At 36.7% G+C, this 20,522-nt stretch overlaps 1 protein-coding gene across 26 annotated transcripts in view; it reads left to right on the top strand.

The window, feature by feature from the left end:
* The window catches only part of SORBS2 (sorbin and SH3 domain containing 2), a 145,061-nt gene that overhangs the window by 58,643 nt on the left and 65,896 nt on the right, over nucleotides 1–20,522 (top strand). For 11 of the 26 annotated variants that reach the window (XM_054514702.1, XM_054514696.1, XM_054514695.1 and 8 more), the window contains exons 1-4: nucleotides 15,169–15,244; nucleotides 15,850–15,876; nucleotides 16,871–16,995; nucleotides 17,983–18,600. In XM_054514702.1, coding sequence (XP_054370677.1) covers nucleotides 15,184–15,244; nucleotides 15,850–15,876; nucleotides 16,871–16,995; nucleotides 17,983–18,600 — 831 coding nt within the window. In that variant the 5' untranslated portion in view covers nucleotides 15,169–15,183. Of the gene's footprint in view, nucleotides 1–8,226; nucleotides 8,277–15,151; nucleotides 15,245–15,849; nucleotides 15,877–16,870; nucleotides 16,996–17,982; nucleotides 18,601–20,522 lie in introns of those variants that run through there. The other 15 variants (XM_054514689.1, XM_054514690.1, XM_054514710.1 and 12 more) reach the window with 5 other exon arrangements.

Here is a 20,522-nt window from a genome sequence, read left to right as displayed (position 1 = left end):
TTAGTTTTGAGATGCTGCTCTTAAATATCTTTCCTCTGAACAGTTAAGTCTCCAATGGGACTACAGCTATGCAAAGCAGTGCTATGATTCTTGAGAAATAGCAAAATGTGCTAGCAGGTAATGAGATACACTGCATGGTATAAGGCAGGCTTTATAGCAGGGATAGAAGATAGAAGTTTATAGCATTTGACTTGCTGTCACTGATGAATCATTTAGGGATTGAGGCATTGTAAGTCAGCATGAGGACTGAAAGTCCGGAAGTATTTCTTGTGCTGCAGAACTGAAGAAGCCATATGTCTGTTCAGACCAACAGTGAATAAATTTACTCTATGTTTTGCTTCACAGCTCCTTAATCTAAACTAAAGTCTTATGATCTTTCTTTCCCCCATTTTATTGCTCTTTAGTATTTGTCATTTTGGGTTCATAGGGTAGATCTGCAGATGTACCAACAAACCTAAACTGGAAGATGTGGCTCAAGGAAGGAGCCTCACATCGTTCCTGTGACAGGAGGACACTGAAGTAGGTGTGTCTGTAGTTCTGATTCTGGTCTGCAGGGCCAGAGTAGAGCTGACCTCAAGTCAAGCCCCTGTGTGGATGTCAGGCTTTGACACTTACCCTTTTGCTGGAGAAAGTTACTTCTGCTTGCAAAGGCTGAAACACCCTTTGGAATTGAATCACACCGAGGCAGTTCAGAGTTCCAACTGTGTTAGTCATCAATCCATGCAGAGCTTGGAATGAATGTAATGGAAAAATCTTGGGTTCAACTCTTCACCTTTTTGACAGCAGAAATATTTTGGTTGTTTTTGTTGTCTTCCTCCTGCCGAACAAGGCAAATTAAACTGGATGCTGTGTGGGAGAGAGTTTTGTGGCTGGGTTAATGAAGGTCTATGCATTTATCCATCTACAGCTCCTAAGTCTGCCTTCCTGTATGAATTCACCTTTATCTAACAATGCTAGAGTATGTTGCCCACTTGGCTCTGGTAAAGTCTGTATTCTCTATGAGAATTCCTCGTGGAACTTGTAAGCCTTCAATGTTCCCAAGACCTCTGCATCTCTGTCAAGCTTAGCCAAAATTGGTCATAAGTTTTAAGCACTCAATAGAGGGGTACTGAAAGTTTTCCTGTACAATCCCTTCAAATTATTATCTTAGAAAATAATAAGGATTAAAATCTTTCACTTGGTATCCTCTTAGTTAGTCTTTTAAGTTATAGTTATTCATTCTGGTTTTATGTGTAGGTTACAGAAAGATTAAAGCAAAATGCTGCTCCTTCAGCACACTTAAAAGAATATATTAAAGAGTTTTGTATCACCTCACCCACTGGTCCAACTCTCTTAGCTATATGTGACATTACCCAGTAGTTCAGGGAAGCATATTTTTATATTTAAGACAAAACCAACAGAAGCAAACAGAAATGGACTTTTCTTTTTTGAATTGACACTATTTCCACTGATTCTATAGGGAGTGGTATTGACTCATGGGGGGAAAAAAAGCTTTATTGTAATGAGTTCTAATTTAGGTAGAGATTTATGCATGTTTAGTCTGAAATTGATACATATTACATACCTAATAGACAAGAGCAAGAATGCATTGTTTGTCATACTGTATAGAAACAGAAAATTAGACAATACTTGAAGATTCAAGTGACCAGTAATTTGCAAAGTTCAGGAAATTAAACTAAAAGTGTCTTATGTTCCTGATAACTTTGGTAGTTACTGCGATCTAAAGAATCCAGATTTAACTCTTCAATGATGAGTTTTTGACAGGAACATAGTTCTAATGATATTTGTCTTGAAAAAGATGGGAAATAGTTGGATATTCTGGGAATATTTGTATTTTCTGGGAAATTAAATTTTAAATAAAATTTTAAAGGCTGTCTAAAAGATTTGACAGGTGAATTTTGGGTTCCATTGTTTAAAAATTGTATTTCCTAAAAGACAAATATTTCATCATGATAAAATGAAAACTTTAAGAAGTACTAAGAACATGCAGAATGCCTTTAAGGCATCTGTCTTACAGTGGCGTTTTTTTGTAATTACATCTGTGCACACCATTCCACTGCATATTTACTTCAGTGACATGCTCCCATACAGTAATCTTAAATAATTTCCAGTCTATGGAAAGATTCTATTTGATCAAATACAGTTCCTGTAAAACAACAGCAGATGTGGAAGACAAAAGCAGGGAACAAAAATAACCACCACTAAAAGCTAGAAATTTAAAATTTGGTAGTATTAAAAACAGTAGTAGGTGCCTGGATAAAAGGGTAAGAAATGAGAATTGGAGTCAGCAAGTTAATGGAACTTTTCTTTCAACCTTTATTCAGTTAATGGAACCTTTCTCCTTCTTTATTTATATTGAAGTAGTAAAAATCATGAAAAAAAAATCATAAACACCACAAGCATGACTGGAATTATTAATTAAATTTACTGTAGTGGTAGAGGAGGAGATGCAGAATGTAAGAGCAGCAGTTTGTCCTCCTTGTTCCTTTTGCAGCTGTAAAAATAACCAGTAAAATGTACAGAATGTTGTCGGCTTGAATAACTTTCTTGGTATCCTCGTATAGCTGCACTGTCATTTTAGGAAAATGTTCTGCTACTGAAGTATCTGAGAAGTATTTTGACATGCCAGCAAGTGCCTATTTAGAACAAAGTGCATAAATTTTGTTTGTTTTTCACTACATACCAAGTCAAAATACATATCTAGTAAAAATCTTGCTACAAACAGGCAAAATTTTGAGCTTCATATGTTTCCTCTAGAGAGAGAGACTTACGTTGATGCCAATTTAAATGCAAGTGTTTGAACTTTTTCTACTGATGCTATGTGCACAAACAAAGATTGCTGTTAGAAACTTGCAGTTTCGAAACATGTAGCCTTTGCTTTTCCTATCAGACAATTAATAAGTTTTCTATGTTGCATGAAGAAACATGGGAAAAGATGATACCAGCTTCTCTTAATCTTGCATTTATAGCATTCCCAGAGAAATTACATTAGGAAAAGTGTCTGGAAAGAAGTTCCTGTGTCATCAGATTTATTCCCCTGCATTTAGACTGTCACATTTTTCACTTACACCTGACAAGCTAAGAGTCTTAAGTCTGACCACATCACTCCTGACAAGTGCTTCAGACTTTAATGATTCTCATGAATAGAAATTACCTTATGATTTTCAACTCGCATTTAAGGTACATGAAATGGTTAATCGGGCTTTTATTTCCTCCACTTGCATCCAATCTTGATGTGCTTATAGAGACTGATCAGCCATAGACTCCTGTGGTGGATTTTCCTGTACAGATACTCTTTGTACATTTGTACATGGGAATTAGAGCCAACTGCCATTGTCCAACACCAAGTCTTCAGTATACTGAATAACAATGTTAGTATTGTATTTGCTGAGGAAATAGGCTCAAATATCTGATCTGCTGTAAGTTAGATATCAGCCTAAGATAGTTTGTTTGTAGGACTGCAGATGGTCCAGGAAACAGAACTTTTGTGTGTAGAGATTTCCCCGGTCACACACTTACTGCGGCTGAGTACAATGTGACTTCTCTATTGTGTTCCAGTAGAAATGTATGACCATGTACAAATTATTCACCATCCCAATTGTTTAATGATCTGACCAGTACATTTCCAGATAATATGCATATGTGTAATATGTACAATGGCACTGCACTTAGCATGAGGATCTCTTCTTTTAAGAAAAACTTTAAAGTTAAAATTACAGAAACTATGATGTCAATTGTCTGCCTATGTTTTTCTCTTTGTTTATCTATCTGAAAACACTTTAATTAGAACTAGACTTCTAACTTCTGAGTATTCAGATCCTTGTAGGCTAAGGTAGTGTGGTCTAGGGCAAACAGTATTTATGCTTGTGTTTAACATAAAGCATAAAAATATTTCTGTGAGGGTTTCATAAAGCACATACTAAAGCATATACTCAGCATATGCCTTGCTGTGTTGGATCTTAGTAAAGATCCCCTGCCGTTTTGGGGACTTCTTGTTGCATGTTAATAAAACTGAAACATGGGGGAGCCATTTTCATTGCAGGCATCATCTGCCTGTGCTCCATCAAACATTTTCTCATACAAAGAGTATATTTCCATATAAGATTTCTACCAGCTTATATAGGCTCAGCAAAAGAGACTTCTAGCAAGGAAGCCTCAGAACAGCTGTTCCTTTTTGCAAGTGTTGGTGTCACAATCTAAACACTTGGGGTTTATCAAGTTTTCATTGCATTCTTATTGCCATCATTTTCCTGCTAACAGTAAACATCTGAAAGAATTTCTTTTAAATAGGGAGAGAAATAAAATAGTCAGCTTCACCATACCTTCAGAACTAAAGCTTCATACTTTTTTTACCCTCCATCACTGAGTGTATGAGTTGGCATATGAGGTATATTGACTTGTTGCAGAGCAGGAATGCTCTGCAGAGTCTTAATGATGTGCATTAAAAGAATTTACTGCCTCCTGCAAAATAGGATCCTGCCTGGTAATAAATGTGTGTTTATAAATCACCTGCAATGTTTAAACTGACTGAATAAACAATCCTTGTAGTAAATTCACCACTGATTCGATTCCTTAACCTTGCAGATATTTTCTCAAGTAGATTACTCTCTCAAGCTCAAACTATGACACTGGCAAGCACCATTAATGAAAGTCTGACACTCCCTGTCATGCAAGTCAGGAAAGCTCCTGTGCTCTCCAAATATCTGGGAACTGTTCTCTTCCTAAGAAAATGAAAATCTGTAATTTTCCAGCCAGACACACTTATCTATCCTGCTGTTGATCCATCTGCACTCTGTGTTCTAAATCAGTCACTCCTCTCACCAAAGGTCCTTGGAGTAGAATTCAATACAAAGGATTGTAACTGTAAAGAGCATGTACTAGAATTAGATTTAGAATTAATAAAAACAACACTCTATCAGAAAATTACATTTAAATCAGCTTTTCATAATATCTTTTGTGAAATGTCAAAGAGTAAATAACAGAATCACAAAAATGGTAAGGTTGAAAGGGACCACATTGGGTCACCTGGTCCAACCTTCCTGCTCAGGCAAAGTCATCTGAGAGCACAATGCACAAAACTGTGTCTAAATGGTTCTTCTGCCTTAATGGTTGTAGGTGCTTGAAGATCTGAAAAAGAATGGAATTAAATCCCAACAGTCAAGTCATGATTGAAGTTGATTCATGAATAAACTGAGGGTGGGGAAACCTTCCTTGACTTCTCACTAACCCTTTTTATAGCTCCATATGAATGTGGAACAGAAGGGGTGACAGAATGTTTTCCTTCAGCACCCCACACTTCAGAACTTACCGGGAACAGAAGTAATTACAAGTAGATACCAGGGTCTCCTGGAGAAAATAGAGCAGATGTCAGTGAGATTCCCACAAGTCTTTTCAGTAACCTCTTGCAATGCAAAGAATTTCTGAGCTGTTAATCATTGTAATATTATCAAGGATATGTATTTAGTGGAACTAAATGTAGCAATGGTAACTACAGTTGTATGCAACCCAACAGACCCATTTTTGTGCGTTAACACAGTCATTCATTTCCTGCTGCATTAGCTCTTCCAGATGAAGTTAACTGATAGAAGAATGTCATGAAGATTAATCCAGGATTTCCCTCTGCAAAAGTTAGGCCTGCTACTGTGCTTAAACTTAGTGTTCTTTTACCTCAGCATCAAAGATGAGGTGTGAGCCCAATCCAGGTGACTGATTTTGAAATCTCACTCACTGCAGTGGTGCTTTGTGAGCACAGACCCTTGCAGGCCTTTGTTCCACCACAGCATTGGCTAGCTGAGAGCTGAGTATCTCAGCTGGCCATCGGGTGTGCATCTTGGCACTGAAGTGTCTGATGCTTCCAGTGCAACATTCATTGCCTCTGTCAGGGGCAAACCCATTCCCAAAAAACAATTTTCAGGAGGAAATTAAGAAGGAGCTGAATTACAAAACAAAACCAGCCCTTTGCTCCCTGTTCCTCCCCCACCACTTCCTTCTTGAAGCAAGGATCTTAAAGACTGATTGAAACAATGTTGAATAAAATTGTTTCAGGCATATGGCATTTAATTTCATTGCATTCATTTGGCTTCTACCCCAGTATCATTAAGTATTTGAATGGTGCTTTAGCTCTTTAGAAGCAGAGAATTCAAAATTACTTTAGTTTTAAATACTAAAGGCCTGTGGTTTGCGTGTGTCAGATTTGGATTGCCTCATTTACATGCATATCTTTTAGGTATGCAGGACTACGTTGTTTTTCAGCAAAATTAGATTAATGTGGAAAAATTAGTGATTTGTATGAGCCCCCTCAGTGAGTGTCAGCCATGTGGCCTAAACTGTTCAGATAGAAGTTGTCAGGAGTACAGAGCTGTAGTGCTCAAACTGAGTTTTGTCTGTTAAAACTTGAGTAAGAGATAAGCATGCTTTGGGTAAATATATCAAAGCCACCTGCTAGAAATTATTTTAGCTCTGCAGTGTTCCTGGACTCCTGTACTTGTTGGGTCTGAAAATAAATATCATGTTGCATTTTGTATCTTATATGTGGTACGGTCAGCAATTCAGTTCCAAGCTAAAAGAAGGCATGGAAGTGGTGTCTCCTCTAGCAGTCTGAAAATGCAGTGGGAATTTGAGGCTGTAAGAACGTTCTGTAGCAGTGAAAGAAATGCAACATTTCAGTCATAGACCATATATAAAAAAAGAAAAAATTTTCTTAGTTTTTATAAGAGCTTTTAAAAATTCACAGCAATAGTTTACTGATAACTGCAGCATAAAAATAATAGTACAAAACTTCATTCACTGCCCGTTGTTTATTTCCATAGCTCTCAAGAAATAAAAAAAAAAATCAAAAAATCAGGAAATCTCAAAAAAATACATATTTTTTTGTCACAAAACTGACTGAATAATAGCAGCAGAGATCAGATCATTGCTGAAAAACAGTAATTTTTTCAAGCAGTGGAATGTCTGGCCTTGTTAGGAATACAAGGGAATATGGCAATATACATATTACCTTAGAGGTACAGTTAATTTAGGCTTCCTGTTGAGTTGAAGTGAAACTGAATTATTTTGATATTTTGTTTACTTGTATTAATTAGTACCTTAATCTCCTATCATAAAAATGGCCCCTCATGCATACATTCCAACTTACTCCAACATAGCCAGGCAGTTTATATTTTTAATTTATTTTTTGAAGCTGTATTACATTACGAAATCTGATTTTACCTTTATTTTATCTTGGACTTGATGTGGGAATAAGGCAGTAGGAGAATTTTTTTTTTTTTTAGCCCTCAGTATTTTGGCCTCTGGTGTGTCTGCACGTTTGCTAAAGTAGATTCTGTTGGACAGTGTATATGTGACAATACAGATGCCTAGTATGCAGATGCCACTTTATCCTGAGATAAAGCTGTGACATAAACTGGCAGTAGGTGGAAAATAGTGTCTGCTCCATCCCATGACATCAGTGGGTTAAAGTTGGCTGTTATATAGCATGTTATGAAATTTCTGCAGTTGTAGTTTGGCTGGTTGTGTTTTACTATTTGTTTTTTGTAAGTAATATATAGAGTTGGGATATCTAAATAGATTCAACTTTCGAGTGCGCTTTACATTATTTTGGTGCAAGTTATTATCTGTAAAAAGTGACCTGATTCGCTGCTCCATTAGGAGTTTTCATAAGGATTCCTGTGAGTGCCAAGACACGTGTCTTGATTCTGTGCATAGAAATACATCAAGCAAGATAAGGAATGTCAGTGTTGTCTGGGTAGACATATTAAATCACTGGATGAAAACAACAACATCTGCTTATAAATCGTTGAAAAAGACTTGGTAACTTCGGCTGCTTAGAAAATATTTGGAGAGATCTACTCTTCACATCCTTTAGTTTGTGCAAAGGAGTGAATAAACCTTGTAAGCAGCTTTTGAAAATATTTCCACATTCCCGTATGGAAAATATTTTTAGTTTATAGTTTCAAGACCAGGAATTTAATCACTAGGTTTTTTTATCCTACAGCAAATATTTACAAGAAAGCTACTAAACACTTGAAGATAGGGTGACTTATAATGGAAGTGACAGCTCATCTTAACTTTGGAAGGACAAGCAATACCAATTTAATTAAAGCAGTGTTAAAATAGGACTGCCATTTGTATCACAGTGATTCTCCACCCCTCCAAAAAGCTCTGCTGCCATTTTGTACCACACATTCTTATCCTGTGCAAATTAATAGATCGTTTTATTTTCCGCAGGAAATCTGAAGACTTTTATAGCAAATCCTCCAGTGTCAAAATGAACACAGGTATGCTGCATCTGTGAGATTTTTTTGTGTTGTTTTTGTGAGGAGAGAAGATCCCAAATTTACTAGAATTTTCATAAACAAATTGTACTTTAGTTGGTGCTGAATTCAAAATAAGCTGGATATTTTAATAGTATGCCTGCTTATGTGTATTTGTATCCCATATATAAAATTTACATACATGTTTTTCTATGTATGGACATATATGGATACACAAAAGTGCATGCTTAGACTTCTGTGCTTAATTTAATAGTATCAGTTTTGTGCGTGTGTGTTTCATGTGAAAATACATAGTATGAGGATACAACAGTGATGGAAAAGTGTTATTAAAGCATCACGTTTTCCTAAGAAAATGCACATGCTTTAAAAATCCCTTATTTCTGTTCTGTACTGTCACTAAATTAAGGGGCATATAATCCCTGTATTGTAAACTGTACTTGCATATCAGCTGAGGATAATCTTGAGGATGTGTTATACTTAGAGTGCTTTGTATTTTCTCTCAAGTTGCTGTAACAGATGTATTGACCCGATTAAGGACTCTATAGAAAGTTATCTTCATGATCTATGACAGTATACTAATGTTTGCTCCTGAACTTCTGAAGCCAATAAGATAGTGCTGCTCTTTGTGCTGGAAGAGGGAATATGCCTCTTGAAAGCAGACTGCTGAAATTGTGGCCTCACTCAGGTGTAAATTTTCAGTTGGAGTCAGCTCTTTCAGGCTCCATAGGTGAGCTGTCTGGTTTGCAGATTAACTGTGGTACAAGGACAGACCTATCCATCCTTTCCAAACCAGTGGCTTTATCATTAACCACAGTGCTTCACCATGTCATGATATGTGGGACCTGAGGACCAAAACTACCTTTGAAGTCTGAATTTCAGCAGCATGCTCTAAGTCAAAGGGATTAGCTTTTCTGTGATATAGGTGCCATTATCTAGATCACTGTATTAATCCAGCTTCGTGGCTTCCTGTTGTCTCAGACAACTGAAACTCAGTAGGATCCATTTTTGGAGCATATCTTTTAATTCAAAGTTAAAATATATCTGTTCACTTGAAACCACTACATTTGTTAATAGAATAAACAGGAGAAATTAAGTTTCTCGTTTGAGTGTGTTTTGAGTGTGTTTTGTTCCCCAAAGTTTGGTTGTTCTTAATTGTTTTTCAAATCCTAATCAAAGTGGTGTATTTTTCATTTATAAAAATACTATTTGAAATTTTTCCCATTCCTTTCTCATTTTTGGTGGAGATGTCTTTTCTAAATGTGTCAGTCTGCATAATCCAGGTAGTACTAAAATACAACTTGTTTCACGGAACTGTAATTTCAGATGTAACTTTCCTAATCATCATACTATAATTACATTGTGCATTGCCATCATATGAGTCAAAATCACATGACAGAGGTAATTTTATAGCTTCTACTTCAAAAAATATTAATAAAGAGGTAAATTGCCAGTTTGTACTACTGTGGCTCCAAAGTATGATGTTGTACTAAGATTTTTGATGTCAATTATGAATTTGATGTTGTTCGATGTACTAAGATTTTTTATGTAAGTTATGAATTCTCAAGAGAGAAGAAATAAGATTTAAATAATCTGCAGCTGAATGACTTCTCTTGGGGATTGGGAGTCTTCTGATCACACAGGAGCCTTAAAAACAGACCTTAAAACCTGAACACACCTGAAATCCTCTCCAGTTACCTAAAGATACCACGATTTTAGGTTGAACTTTAATCTACTCTGCACTTGGACAGTGAAAACATTTTTTTCATCTTCTATGTGCTTGATATTAATGTGCATGTTATCAGCTGCACTGAAAGGAAGGTATTGGCAAAATGTGGCAATTCTTATCAATTATCTTATTGAGGTAGATTGTTTTCTGACTGTAAAAAAAATTAAACACATGTGAGTAGGGTGTAAAAGTGAATGTCTTACACCTATCCTTGCACCTATCTAAAGCATTACTTCATTAAGAAAGAGTGACTCAGGTGGAAGCTGTTCTATGTGCTGTTCTGGTCTAGCTATTTCCTTTTTTTTGTTTCTTCTTTCCTTTTTTTTTTTTTACCTTTTTTCTTTCTACAGTATGCTGTCTTTTGAACATGAGTGCTACCTACAGCTTTGGTTTGGGGTTGGTGGTTTTTTTTTTTTATTTCACTGCTTTATAACAGAAATTTGTACATGGTGCAATTGTAGGTTATCAGTTGCTATTGATTTGCCACTAGTTTGTTTTAAAAATATGCCTTTCATCAATGACTCCTGCAGATAAATGAGCTCTCTAGTTTGATGCCAGTAACTGGTGGAGTGGCAAAGCTAATGTATATGCAGCTTTAAAAATAAAAAGTAAATCTACTGCTTAGACTGGGTTCCTCTAATCCAGAGTTCCTTCCCTGTGGCTGCAGACTTGGCAGTCTGTCTCAGCAAACCCTCCGGAAGATATTTTTGTCTACAGAGAAAATGTTTTGAAGAGCCTTGGTTTGCAATACTCTACCATATATGGGAGAGATCTTTTAGCATTTGATGTTAATTCTGTTCCACATGTTAGGAAGGAATATTCAGCAGCATAAGGCAATGAAACATTTTTGCAAAAGCAAAGAAGCAGAGGTAAGATACAGATTAGGTTTTTCAGAAGTATCAAGGGTACTTTGGCTTCTGCTTCCTTTTGGAGTTAAAATGTTGTCATAAATCTAAAATAGTCTCATAGAATTTGTGTGTGTTTTTAAACCCAGAGTAAGCAATCATCAACAGAATCATATTTAAACCTATATTTAGGGGGTTTCTTCAATAAGTCTTCAGGTATTTTACAGATTGATGAACATCATTAACTTGGTTGCTTAACTAACTCACAGAAAACATGATCTGCCCCTGAAACTCACATCAGATTAAAACACAGGATAAATGTCCTTATTGTTCATTATGCATATGTGCATGCATAGCTCCTGTTAATAGTTAAAACAGATTCTTAGTGTTCATCTGTAAATATTTTGGCTGAATTTCACACAGATCATTCTTGATAAATGCATCTAATTTTAAAGCTGTTAAACAAGTTAGCTGTTTGCATTAGATGAAGCACATAAAGAACAGCCAAGAGTGAAAAGTATTCAGTTCTGGAAGACTGCTAATATTATCTATTTGTTAAAATTATTAATGGAAGTCATTACATGGACTATTCTCTTACATTTTGTCTGGGAGACAAGAACATAATTTCTTGGGTCCATGTAGAGTTCCTGAGCAGATTATTAAGCCACTTTTAAATCACTGAAGTAAATTAGGTGGGCTTGAGTTCCAGGCATTCTACAAAAAAATTAAATTTTAGCAGCATGAAAGAACCAAATAATAAGTTTACCTGTCAGTGTGGATTGTGTTGTAAAAAACTCATCAGCACATGCAAAACTGAATTCAGACAAAGAGTGGAAGGAGTAGAAGCCCAAGTAATAGCCTGCCCTGCCAGGATATTCCCAGACCCATCATGGGAGCCATCAAAGGCCTATCTGTCTCCATAAGCCTGGAAGAGCACAGGGACACAAGGGCAGGCAAGAACACGAATTAGGGTGACCCAAGGAACAAAGGGTCTCCCTTGTCCAGGTCTGTCCCAGGAGAGCAGGCATGGAATGAGTGGCAGATTCAATGTTTGAGCCCAGTTAGTTGCTGGAAGGATCCACTCTGTCCACATGTGCCATTCTCCCTGTTGGAGCTTCAGCCAGAGAGGAGAGGGTGTGAGGCCATTGTGCCATGTTGGTGTGAGGGCTTGGGGCTGTGTGTCTGGCCATGTATGGATGTGGTGTGTACATCTGTCTGCTAGGAAGGCATTTCCAATCTCCCTCCTGGTTGGACCTGGGGACATAAAGAGGCAGCAGCTTGGTCTGTCCTGGACGGTTGGACCCAGCATTATATTTTTACCTCAAAAGGTCAGAATGCAAGTAAGGAGTAAGAAGCCCTGCTCTAAAGACTTCTAAACTAGAATTCACTGTGCAGACAAAAGGAAAAATTATACAATTCACAATTTCAGTGAATAGAATAATAATCAGCAAACCTAATGTTTGGATGCCATTTTTCTTTTCTTTAATAAGCTTTAAGAGCTTATTAAAAATTTCTTGCCCCTGGCTGCTCTCTCTCACCCCTTCACACAAGGTCAGCATCCTTTCATCTTTGCCGTCTTTGTTCATGCCCCTGCTTTTACTAACTCTCCGAAACAGTCTTTTTAAGAAACCCAGCCCTTGCTCTTACAAATGAAATGGTGGTGTTTTGAATCGTCTCCATCTGGCTTTGGGGCAGGACCCAACCAGTAGACCATTTGTCAAATACAGATACACAGCTCACTGAGGATTATGCTGTCTCTAGTGGGAGCAGCTCTTGGGGCTGTGAATTTAGGGGGAAGGGTTAAATGTGGAAACAATTAAGAGAGGAAGAGAAAAAGAAGCTGCAATTACATTTTAGGCAGCTGTTTTGATTGTGAATTATTGCCTGACTTCATATTCTAGCACTGCCTGCAGACCTTAGCTGATTTGAGTCTCCTTTCCTTCAATGTTAAAGCAATTTCTAGTTAGACAGGACTCTTTCCTGAAGAACTTTTCAGGTCAAAGGAATTGTGAGTGTGTGTATGCGTATTTGTGCCCACATTTTTTATATATGCAAACGTTTTGTATAGAATGTTTCATATAACCTCATTTGTTCCTTAAGTAACAGCTATGTGATATAATTGCTTATAGTTTGTAAGTGAAATGAGCAGAAGATCATTAATTCAGTCTTCCTTACTGTTTCTTAATACTCCACACTCCACTTAATGGGAGCCTGGCCTGAACAGAGATGAGAGGATGGAACCCATCATGCATCAATATGTGCTTAGCCACACACATTCCTATTCTACTAGAAATTTTGCACAACTCAACATCATATAAATGTGAGGTTATGTCTTAACTGAATGCTAATTAGATCTCATTATTTTTTCTACAGATACTGATAAATAATGCAGGAACAGACTTGTGAATATATATAAATTATATATATAGGGGTAAATATTGTATGTAGTCAGTTAAAATCTGTTTTATTTCTCTTGCATGAAGGTAAAACACTTTGCTAGATTATGGGTCCATGAAGTATAAAACTCTGACTCAATTGAGTTACATGAAAAACTAAATGGAAGCAGAATTTCCTGAAGTTAAAATAATTAAATGTTTGTAGTCATTTTGTCATGGTCTTCACTTTCTCTATCATGAAATTCAGGAAGGTATCTCTTGAAAAATTACAAATAAATTGCCACTGAATTTGAATAAGAGCTGTGACAGTATAAAATTTTTTTTTTGCACGTTAGCTTATATTAAGTGTATGCTTTCAAAGTCTGCCAATATTCAGATTAGAAGAGAACCTCAGTATTAACACATCACCAAATCTCATTGGAATTACCTCTGTTGGATGTCAATGGTGGAGGAAAAGGAATACAAGAAGGGAAAATGTAATTTCAATTACCATTTCCATTCTGTATTTATGTAAGCAAACTAAAACACATGTACAGATTTGATAGCCATTGCCTTTGTGTCACATGTACAATGCCAATAATTAATGGCGGGTAATGTAGTGCTTTCAACTACTGCTGGCTGAAATGATTTGGCCTTTTGCCTTGCACCTTGGAATTGGCAATGAGTCTTTGGTACCACTTTCCTCTAAGGCAGTGGCTCTGATGTTTGCCAATGTTAACAACTTCTTAATGCATATCCTACAGGGCCTGTGGCCAGGGGAGTATTGGAAAGATTGAAGTAGCAGGGGGATATTGGAATGAGCAAAGAAATACCAGGAGCTTACTTCTCTTGCAGACCTGGGTTAGAAATGACTCTGTGGCTCAAATCACTGCTATTATGGCAGATACTTTCTGCAAATAGGTTGCAGTTCTTCATAAACACCTTAATTTTATAAAACTCCCTGTCATAGGCTACAGAAATAAAAAGGCATTTATCATACTTGTAGTTCTTGACTTCCTTGAAGCACTAAATCAAATCTCAGTAGTATTAAATACTAAAAATAATTCTTTTAGTGAAGAGCAGAAAAATACTCTAGTTAAATATAATTGCAAAGAATATTTATTAACTTTATTTTACAACTATGCTAGAGTTGCTAAAAAGCTAAGTTCTGTCTTCTAATAATAAGAGAGTATTTATAAAATGTAATGGCAGCTCCAGTGAGAGAGGAGTAGAATAAAGAAGGGAGTTGAGCAAGATCCAGAAGGAAGGCTTTTCTATACCTCATTTTTTAAAAATTATTTTAGATTTCTAGTCATTTCCTCAGAATGTTATTCAGTTCCAGATATATATTTCTTTTATTTTTTTAACTTACATTAGATAAAAAAGGGGAAGAGGGACAACCAGCTCATTTCATCAAAATGAAAAAAAAAATTATGCCTTCACTGGTAATTTTGTTTCTGGAGCATAAAAGATCCAAAAGGAACAAAAGTACTTTGTCAGCTGATCAAACATGAGCTTAGTTTATGAATGGTGTCTTTCTAATGCCTACAATGAAATTATTTTACAGTGCAGATTATTGATTAATATTATTCTGAAATGCTTAAGCCTTTATTTTGATTACTTGTTTGCCTTTGCTAATTAGCTGTAATTAAGCAGTCTTTCAGGTAACAGAGTGTATATATTTCCCTAGTGGATTAAGTATTAAACACAGCTTTCTTCACTTATTCTCTGTGAGGTTTATTGTTATTTAAAGCCTGTGAAATTTTATGTATTCTGCTAATCTGCCAAACCTGCAAATTCACAGATTTCTGCAGCAGTTCCTTAACTGCATGTTTATTTTCATGTGTGTTTGGCATATCTCACAGTGTGATGTGTTGCATGTGCTTGCTCCCTTTGTCTGGGGCTGCTGTCTGTATTGTTTTGTGCTTCCAGATAGCGGTGGGTGTGCTCGCAAACGTGCTGCAATGTCTGTCACACTAACAGCTGTGAAGAGGGTTCAGAGCTCTCCAAACCTATTGGCCTCAGGTATCACCACCAACCACTGAGAAAAAACTGCTGAATGGCTTTTTTTCTGCTGTTGTGCATTCCTGCCATGTTACTTTGCCAGGAGGAGAAGGGTAGCACTATTTCCTATCACACTGACAGATGTATTACTTCTACAGTGCTTTTTAGAAAGTGTTTTTAATTCCTCTCTGCCTATGTTTAGTAGTCATTCATGAAAAAAAATCAGGAATACTTAGGAAAAAATTAATTACATTTGTAAATTAATAAATTAGTAAATTAATTTTGCTTTTGATCTGTGTTTTGGGTCTCACACCCACTGTATTTTCTTTCAAGATAACAAAGCATGAAAAAGACGTTTTACTTATTACAAACTTTTTACTGAAACTTGATTTAAAAACTCTTCTCAAGGAAAGGAATTTGAGTGTTGTTTTAAAATGATTGTCAGAAGCTAGATTAGTTTTAAAAAATAATTTATGAAGATTGTTTACCTAAAAATATTCATAACAAGTAAAACATACTAAATATTCATTAGACAGGCAGAACTGCTTCTTATCAATACTTCTGTGTGTTTTTTGCAAATTTGATTTATTTCTAACACAAATTAATATTGGATATTTCTTTTTCAGGGTCTGATTCTCAGTCTCCAGATTCAGGTAAATGAAACACTGTATTATTTATGTATCAGTGTAATACCATGTAAGTGGATTAATTGCAATAATCTTCTATTTATTTGATTTCATTATTCCATACTTCCTCATTCTTCAAGGAAAGCACCACTGAAATTAGGTAATTCTAATTATTAATGGTTAAGACCTCAAATTCAGGGCTCATTTGAAAGCAGTTATTTCATGTAACACAGAATATGTTGTCAAAAAATGAAATGTGTGGGAAAAAACCAGACTGCTAATTTGCCACCTTTAGCTTCATCACTGTGGCACCATTCAGTGGTACTTGCTATTTCCTTTTTAGTGCCTTACTCAGGATTGCGAGTTCTGCCCACCTTCACTTAGCAGCCTGCTCACATAATGTGTCACTGTTCCCAGCCTCTTACGGTATTTTGTCTTCAACATCTCCCTCTGTGTTTGGCCAACGCTTTGAGGGCATTCCAGGTCTGAGGATGGAGAAAAAAAAAAAAAACATGGTTGGCAGGAAAATAGAGGTGTAATTTAGATTTTGCAATAAGATTGGAACACTATTGGAACAACTAGGGTACTGTGGTGAAATTTTTGAAACTGCCATGACCAGCTAACCTTACATGAGTTGAGATGTTTTTCAAAATCTAACACAGCCATGAAGTTCAAGAATGTAATCTGAAAGTGAAGAAACTTGAGCCTGATTTATACAGGGGCTGAAGCACCATAACCTCAAAAGGACTCTCAAGGTTAAAAATCCACAGTCTGTATGAAAATTGTGGAGATGTCTACCTGCCCAATACCAGAACTGTTGTCAATGCTTGAATTTTCTGAACTTTTAAAGATTAATATTTTGTAGAGTGGCAGCTTTAGCCATGTTCTTATAACTTCCATGGTAAAACAGCATCACTGTCAGTTGTGCAGTTTGTTTAGTAGGTGGGTTGCTATGTTGAGAGCAGTGCAGATCTACTAATCACACCCAAAAAATGGTTTCATTCTTTTCTGTTTGCAAAAGCTTGGCGATCTTACAATGATGGCAGCAGAGAGACACTGAATGGAGATGCTAGCAGCTCATCTCTTTCAGCAAAAGGCTTCAGGAGCGTGCGGCCAAACCTACAGGATAAAAAATCACCAACTCAGGTAAAACTGGACACACCACATTTAATGCTACACCACTGCTGGGGGTTAGCACATATGGATGGGATACCTCTATGAAACATTGCCTGATGTCTTGCAGACAGTGTGAATCACCTGCTCATGTGGGTCACTAAAGGCTGGTTTGCTGCATAGATAAAGCATACCCCACACAGGCTGTGTGCCCCCAGGTTAATTACCAGAATTTGCTTTCAGTGAGCAAGACTGCTAAATAAAACTAGGTCATACACAAGTAAAAGCTTTCTAGGAGTGTTCCCAAACTTCAAAGAGTATTTATTAACAGTTTACACTTGGAAAAATCCACCGGTCATCAAAATATCTGAGGATTAAGATGTATTAATTATATGGTAGAAAACACTTCTGCCTGTTTTGCAGAACAATGTAATTAGAGCATACTAAAAACAGAAACAAAAAAAAAAAAACACAAGCAAAAAACCACACAACATTAACAAAAAAACACCTCCACACTTAGGAACATCTTTATTGTAAAAAAAAAATCAACATACCAATTTTAATACTCTCTCTGGTACTATTTTAATTCAAAAGATTAAGAGGCTCTGTGTTTTATACATGTGTGTTACCTGTGAATAATTGCTTGCTATCTAAGATCATGGAGTACTTACATACCTGAATGCTTTCACAGCAATAATTCTTTTTCAGTGTAAGAATTGTTTTTTTAAAAGAAAATGAATGACTGTGGGCTTCCTTCTGATCCTTTCTGATCCCACTTTGGTCTGAGTAAACGGAACATGTGGCTTTTTAAACAGAAGTTGCACAGGAAATGGTGGTGGGAACCTGACCAATTTAGTTGTTCATTGACTTCAGCAATGTTGAGATGAAGCCCTTTAATTTGCTAGTTCCTTTGTTTAAATATAAAAGTAAAACTGAACTATATCTCCTACTAACATTTACTTTCTTTCTGTTTCTTCTTCAATGTTATTTTGCTCTGTGTGGATGCTTTTGGCAAATAAGGCACCTCTGCCACCTCCTAGAAAAGAAAGCTTTCGGAAAGCAAGAGTAACTAATCCCGAGAACGAAATTAATCTCCAGGCAGGAACTGCTGGCCCAGCTAAACACCTCCTCTCAGATACTGCCTATTACACTAGTGAGACATTTGTGCAGGAGACAATGTCTTCTCAAATATCTAACACAAGTGTGTCCTATGCACAGAAAATCATTAAACCCCTGCCCTCAGTCTCCAGCGCAGACGCAGGCACAGTAGCTGGCATTAGCACCACTCTCCATCAAGGCCAGAGGCAGCAGTCTCAAAAACGTAAGATATCTACCCTGAAATTAACCCGGACACGTGACCCAGCAAGTAGCATTCCTTGTCATTCACAGCAACAGCTCAAGCCTGTTGAAGAGCCAGGGTTTTCACAGAGGCCTGTCTCACCTGCCTGTAACCCCACGCCTGAGATACACACAGCATCTCTTTCCGTTCAGATAGTTCCCACCCCTGACAATAAAGCAGAGCCTGAAATCCAAGATCATCCACCTAGTATTTCTCCAGACACTTCAAAGATGTCTTCAAAGGACTTGGGACAAAAGTCTACAGTTCTTCCTTCTTCACAGGCTGCAGAATGCCATGTGGTATATTTAATTTTTCCATCTTTTATTTTAGATCTTCATGAATCACTTAATAACCATCTGTTTAGTTATACTTACATTACCAAAGTTAGATCTTGTGTTTTCTGGGTAAAACTACCTGTCATGTGGACAAAAACAGAAATGAACAAAAACTGAAGGTTTTGGAAGGTTATTGAAAAAAAAAAAACTTAGCTGAGATGGAAGGCAGACTTCTTTATTCATCTGTGAGCACTTTACAGAGTGCAAATGCAACATAGGAAATTAGTGTACTGTAGGTGATGCATCTGCTCAAGTGGCTCTTCCTAGAGAGGATTGCATTAGAGGGTTATGCTGCCTTAGATGCTGGAAGGATCAAGTAAGGTTGGGTTGGATTGGGTTGGTTTGGGTTGGGGGGATCTTAATAATGCAGCTGTGTCAGTTTTCTAGGGCCACAAAAAGTAAATTTTGTGAGTCAGTGCTTTCTGCAAGGCTGGGCACTGGCATCTCCTATGTGTCCTGTGCAAAAGAGCTTTTTAAAGAAAATGGGTCTGTAAATTCTTTGTCAACAACCTCCATATGAAACATCACGGGGCACTGAACTTCTAGGTCCATCTGTTTCCCCTATACCTTACACCTACTGAAATGAAAATTCTTTAACTATGCTGATCTCACCTAGGAGGAATTGGAGTATCAGACACACAGTGTAGGACCAGAGGAGGCTGAGCAGGGTTTGTCACCATTCAGAAACTGCCTGAGTCAAATAAAATAAGCCTGGGCACAAGAAAGCAGCAGTGAATACATACTAGGCAAAAGAAGAGCTCTGAATAGGCTTTTTAATTTCTACTCTGCTTTATGTAGCCACATTAGGGTTTTTCTATTTAAAAAGATAATTATTTTAGTACATCTACCAATATAACAGCTTATCTGTGTTTGAAATGGATGTACAGATTGCTGTAGGTCTAGGCATGTCTGCCTCAAAGCTTTGGCTGAGGGAAAATCCCATCATGGCATATTTGTGTTCATCTAGTTCTGCTGGAATCATTGAGGCTACTCTGAAGTAAATACAGCACTATCTTGTAAATTAAAAAGTCCATTTACAGCCCTATTGTCAATAGTAGTAACACCTTTGCTTTTCCAGACTGAGGTTCTTTCAGAGCATCACATTTAACCAGGTTTCTACTCTGGAAGACATAAGTATCTGCATTAAAAACAGGGTAGTTTTAAAGTTGTGATATGTCTGTCTCCCTCTTCAAATGCCAAACAAAATTTTTAATCAGAACAGAGCTCTGTTAAATTATATGGCAACAGTCTGCAATGCTCCTTTTGAATTCTCTCCATTAAAAAATAGGAGCACAGAAGCAATAAGCACATTTTTCCTCCTCAAGACTAGACACAAATCTGTCATCTTAAATCCTTCTTTTAGACTGCATAAAATTTAGAACATTTTGAGAAAAAACAAGTTGCTTTACCCTTTAGAAGAACCAGTCTGCTTCTCAGTGATTTTTGTCAGGTAAGACAAGTCAGTTCAAGCAAGAGCCACAGTAAAGAATCCATGTCAGGAACAGCAAGGAAAGCTGAGCCACAGCTTTTTCTGGTAGATAGGGTAGATATGAAGATATTGCAAGTCTTTTAAATATGGGTATCAAAGGATACTGTCAAACAGCAGAACAGGTGTAGGTGTGGCCAATTCAACTTTTGCATCTGTTATCTTTTCACTTAAAAATAGTTGCTCAGCCTGTTAGAATATTATGCATTATATATGGGCAGATAAATCTCTCAAACAGAAAGTATGATAGCTAATAAAGATTAGGGGAAATACCTTTTTATGATTAAGAATAATACTCAAAGTTGAATCAAAAAAACTAAAAATAATTCATCTTCTAGCTGCTATTTTAAAATTTTAAAAGTCAAAACACATTTTGCATTAATTTAGAATCACATTAATT

This window comes from Molothrus ater, chromosome 4 (assembly GCF_012460135.2).
Source record: "Molothrus ater isolate BHLD 08-10-18 breed brown headed cowbird chromosome 4, BPBGC_Mater_1.1, whole genome shotgun sequence".
NCBI lineage: Eukaryota > Metazoa > Chordata > Aves > Passeriformes > Icteridae > Molothrus > Molothrus ater.
The sequence above is the reverse complement of the archived record's forward strand: the minus strand, read 5'-3'. Positions and strand labels throughout refer to the sequence as shown.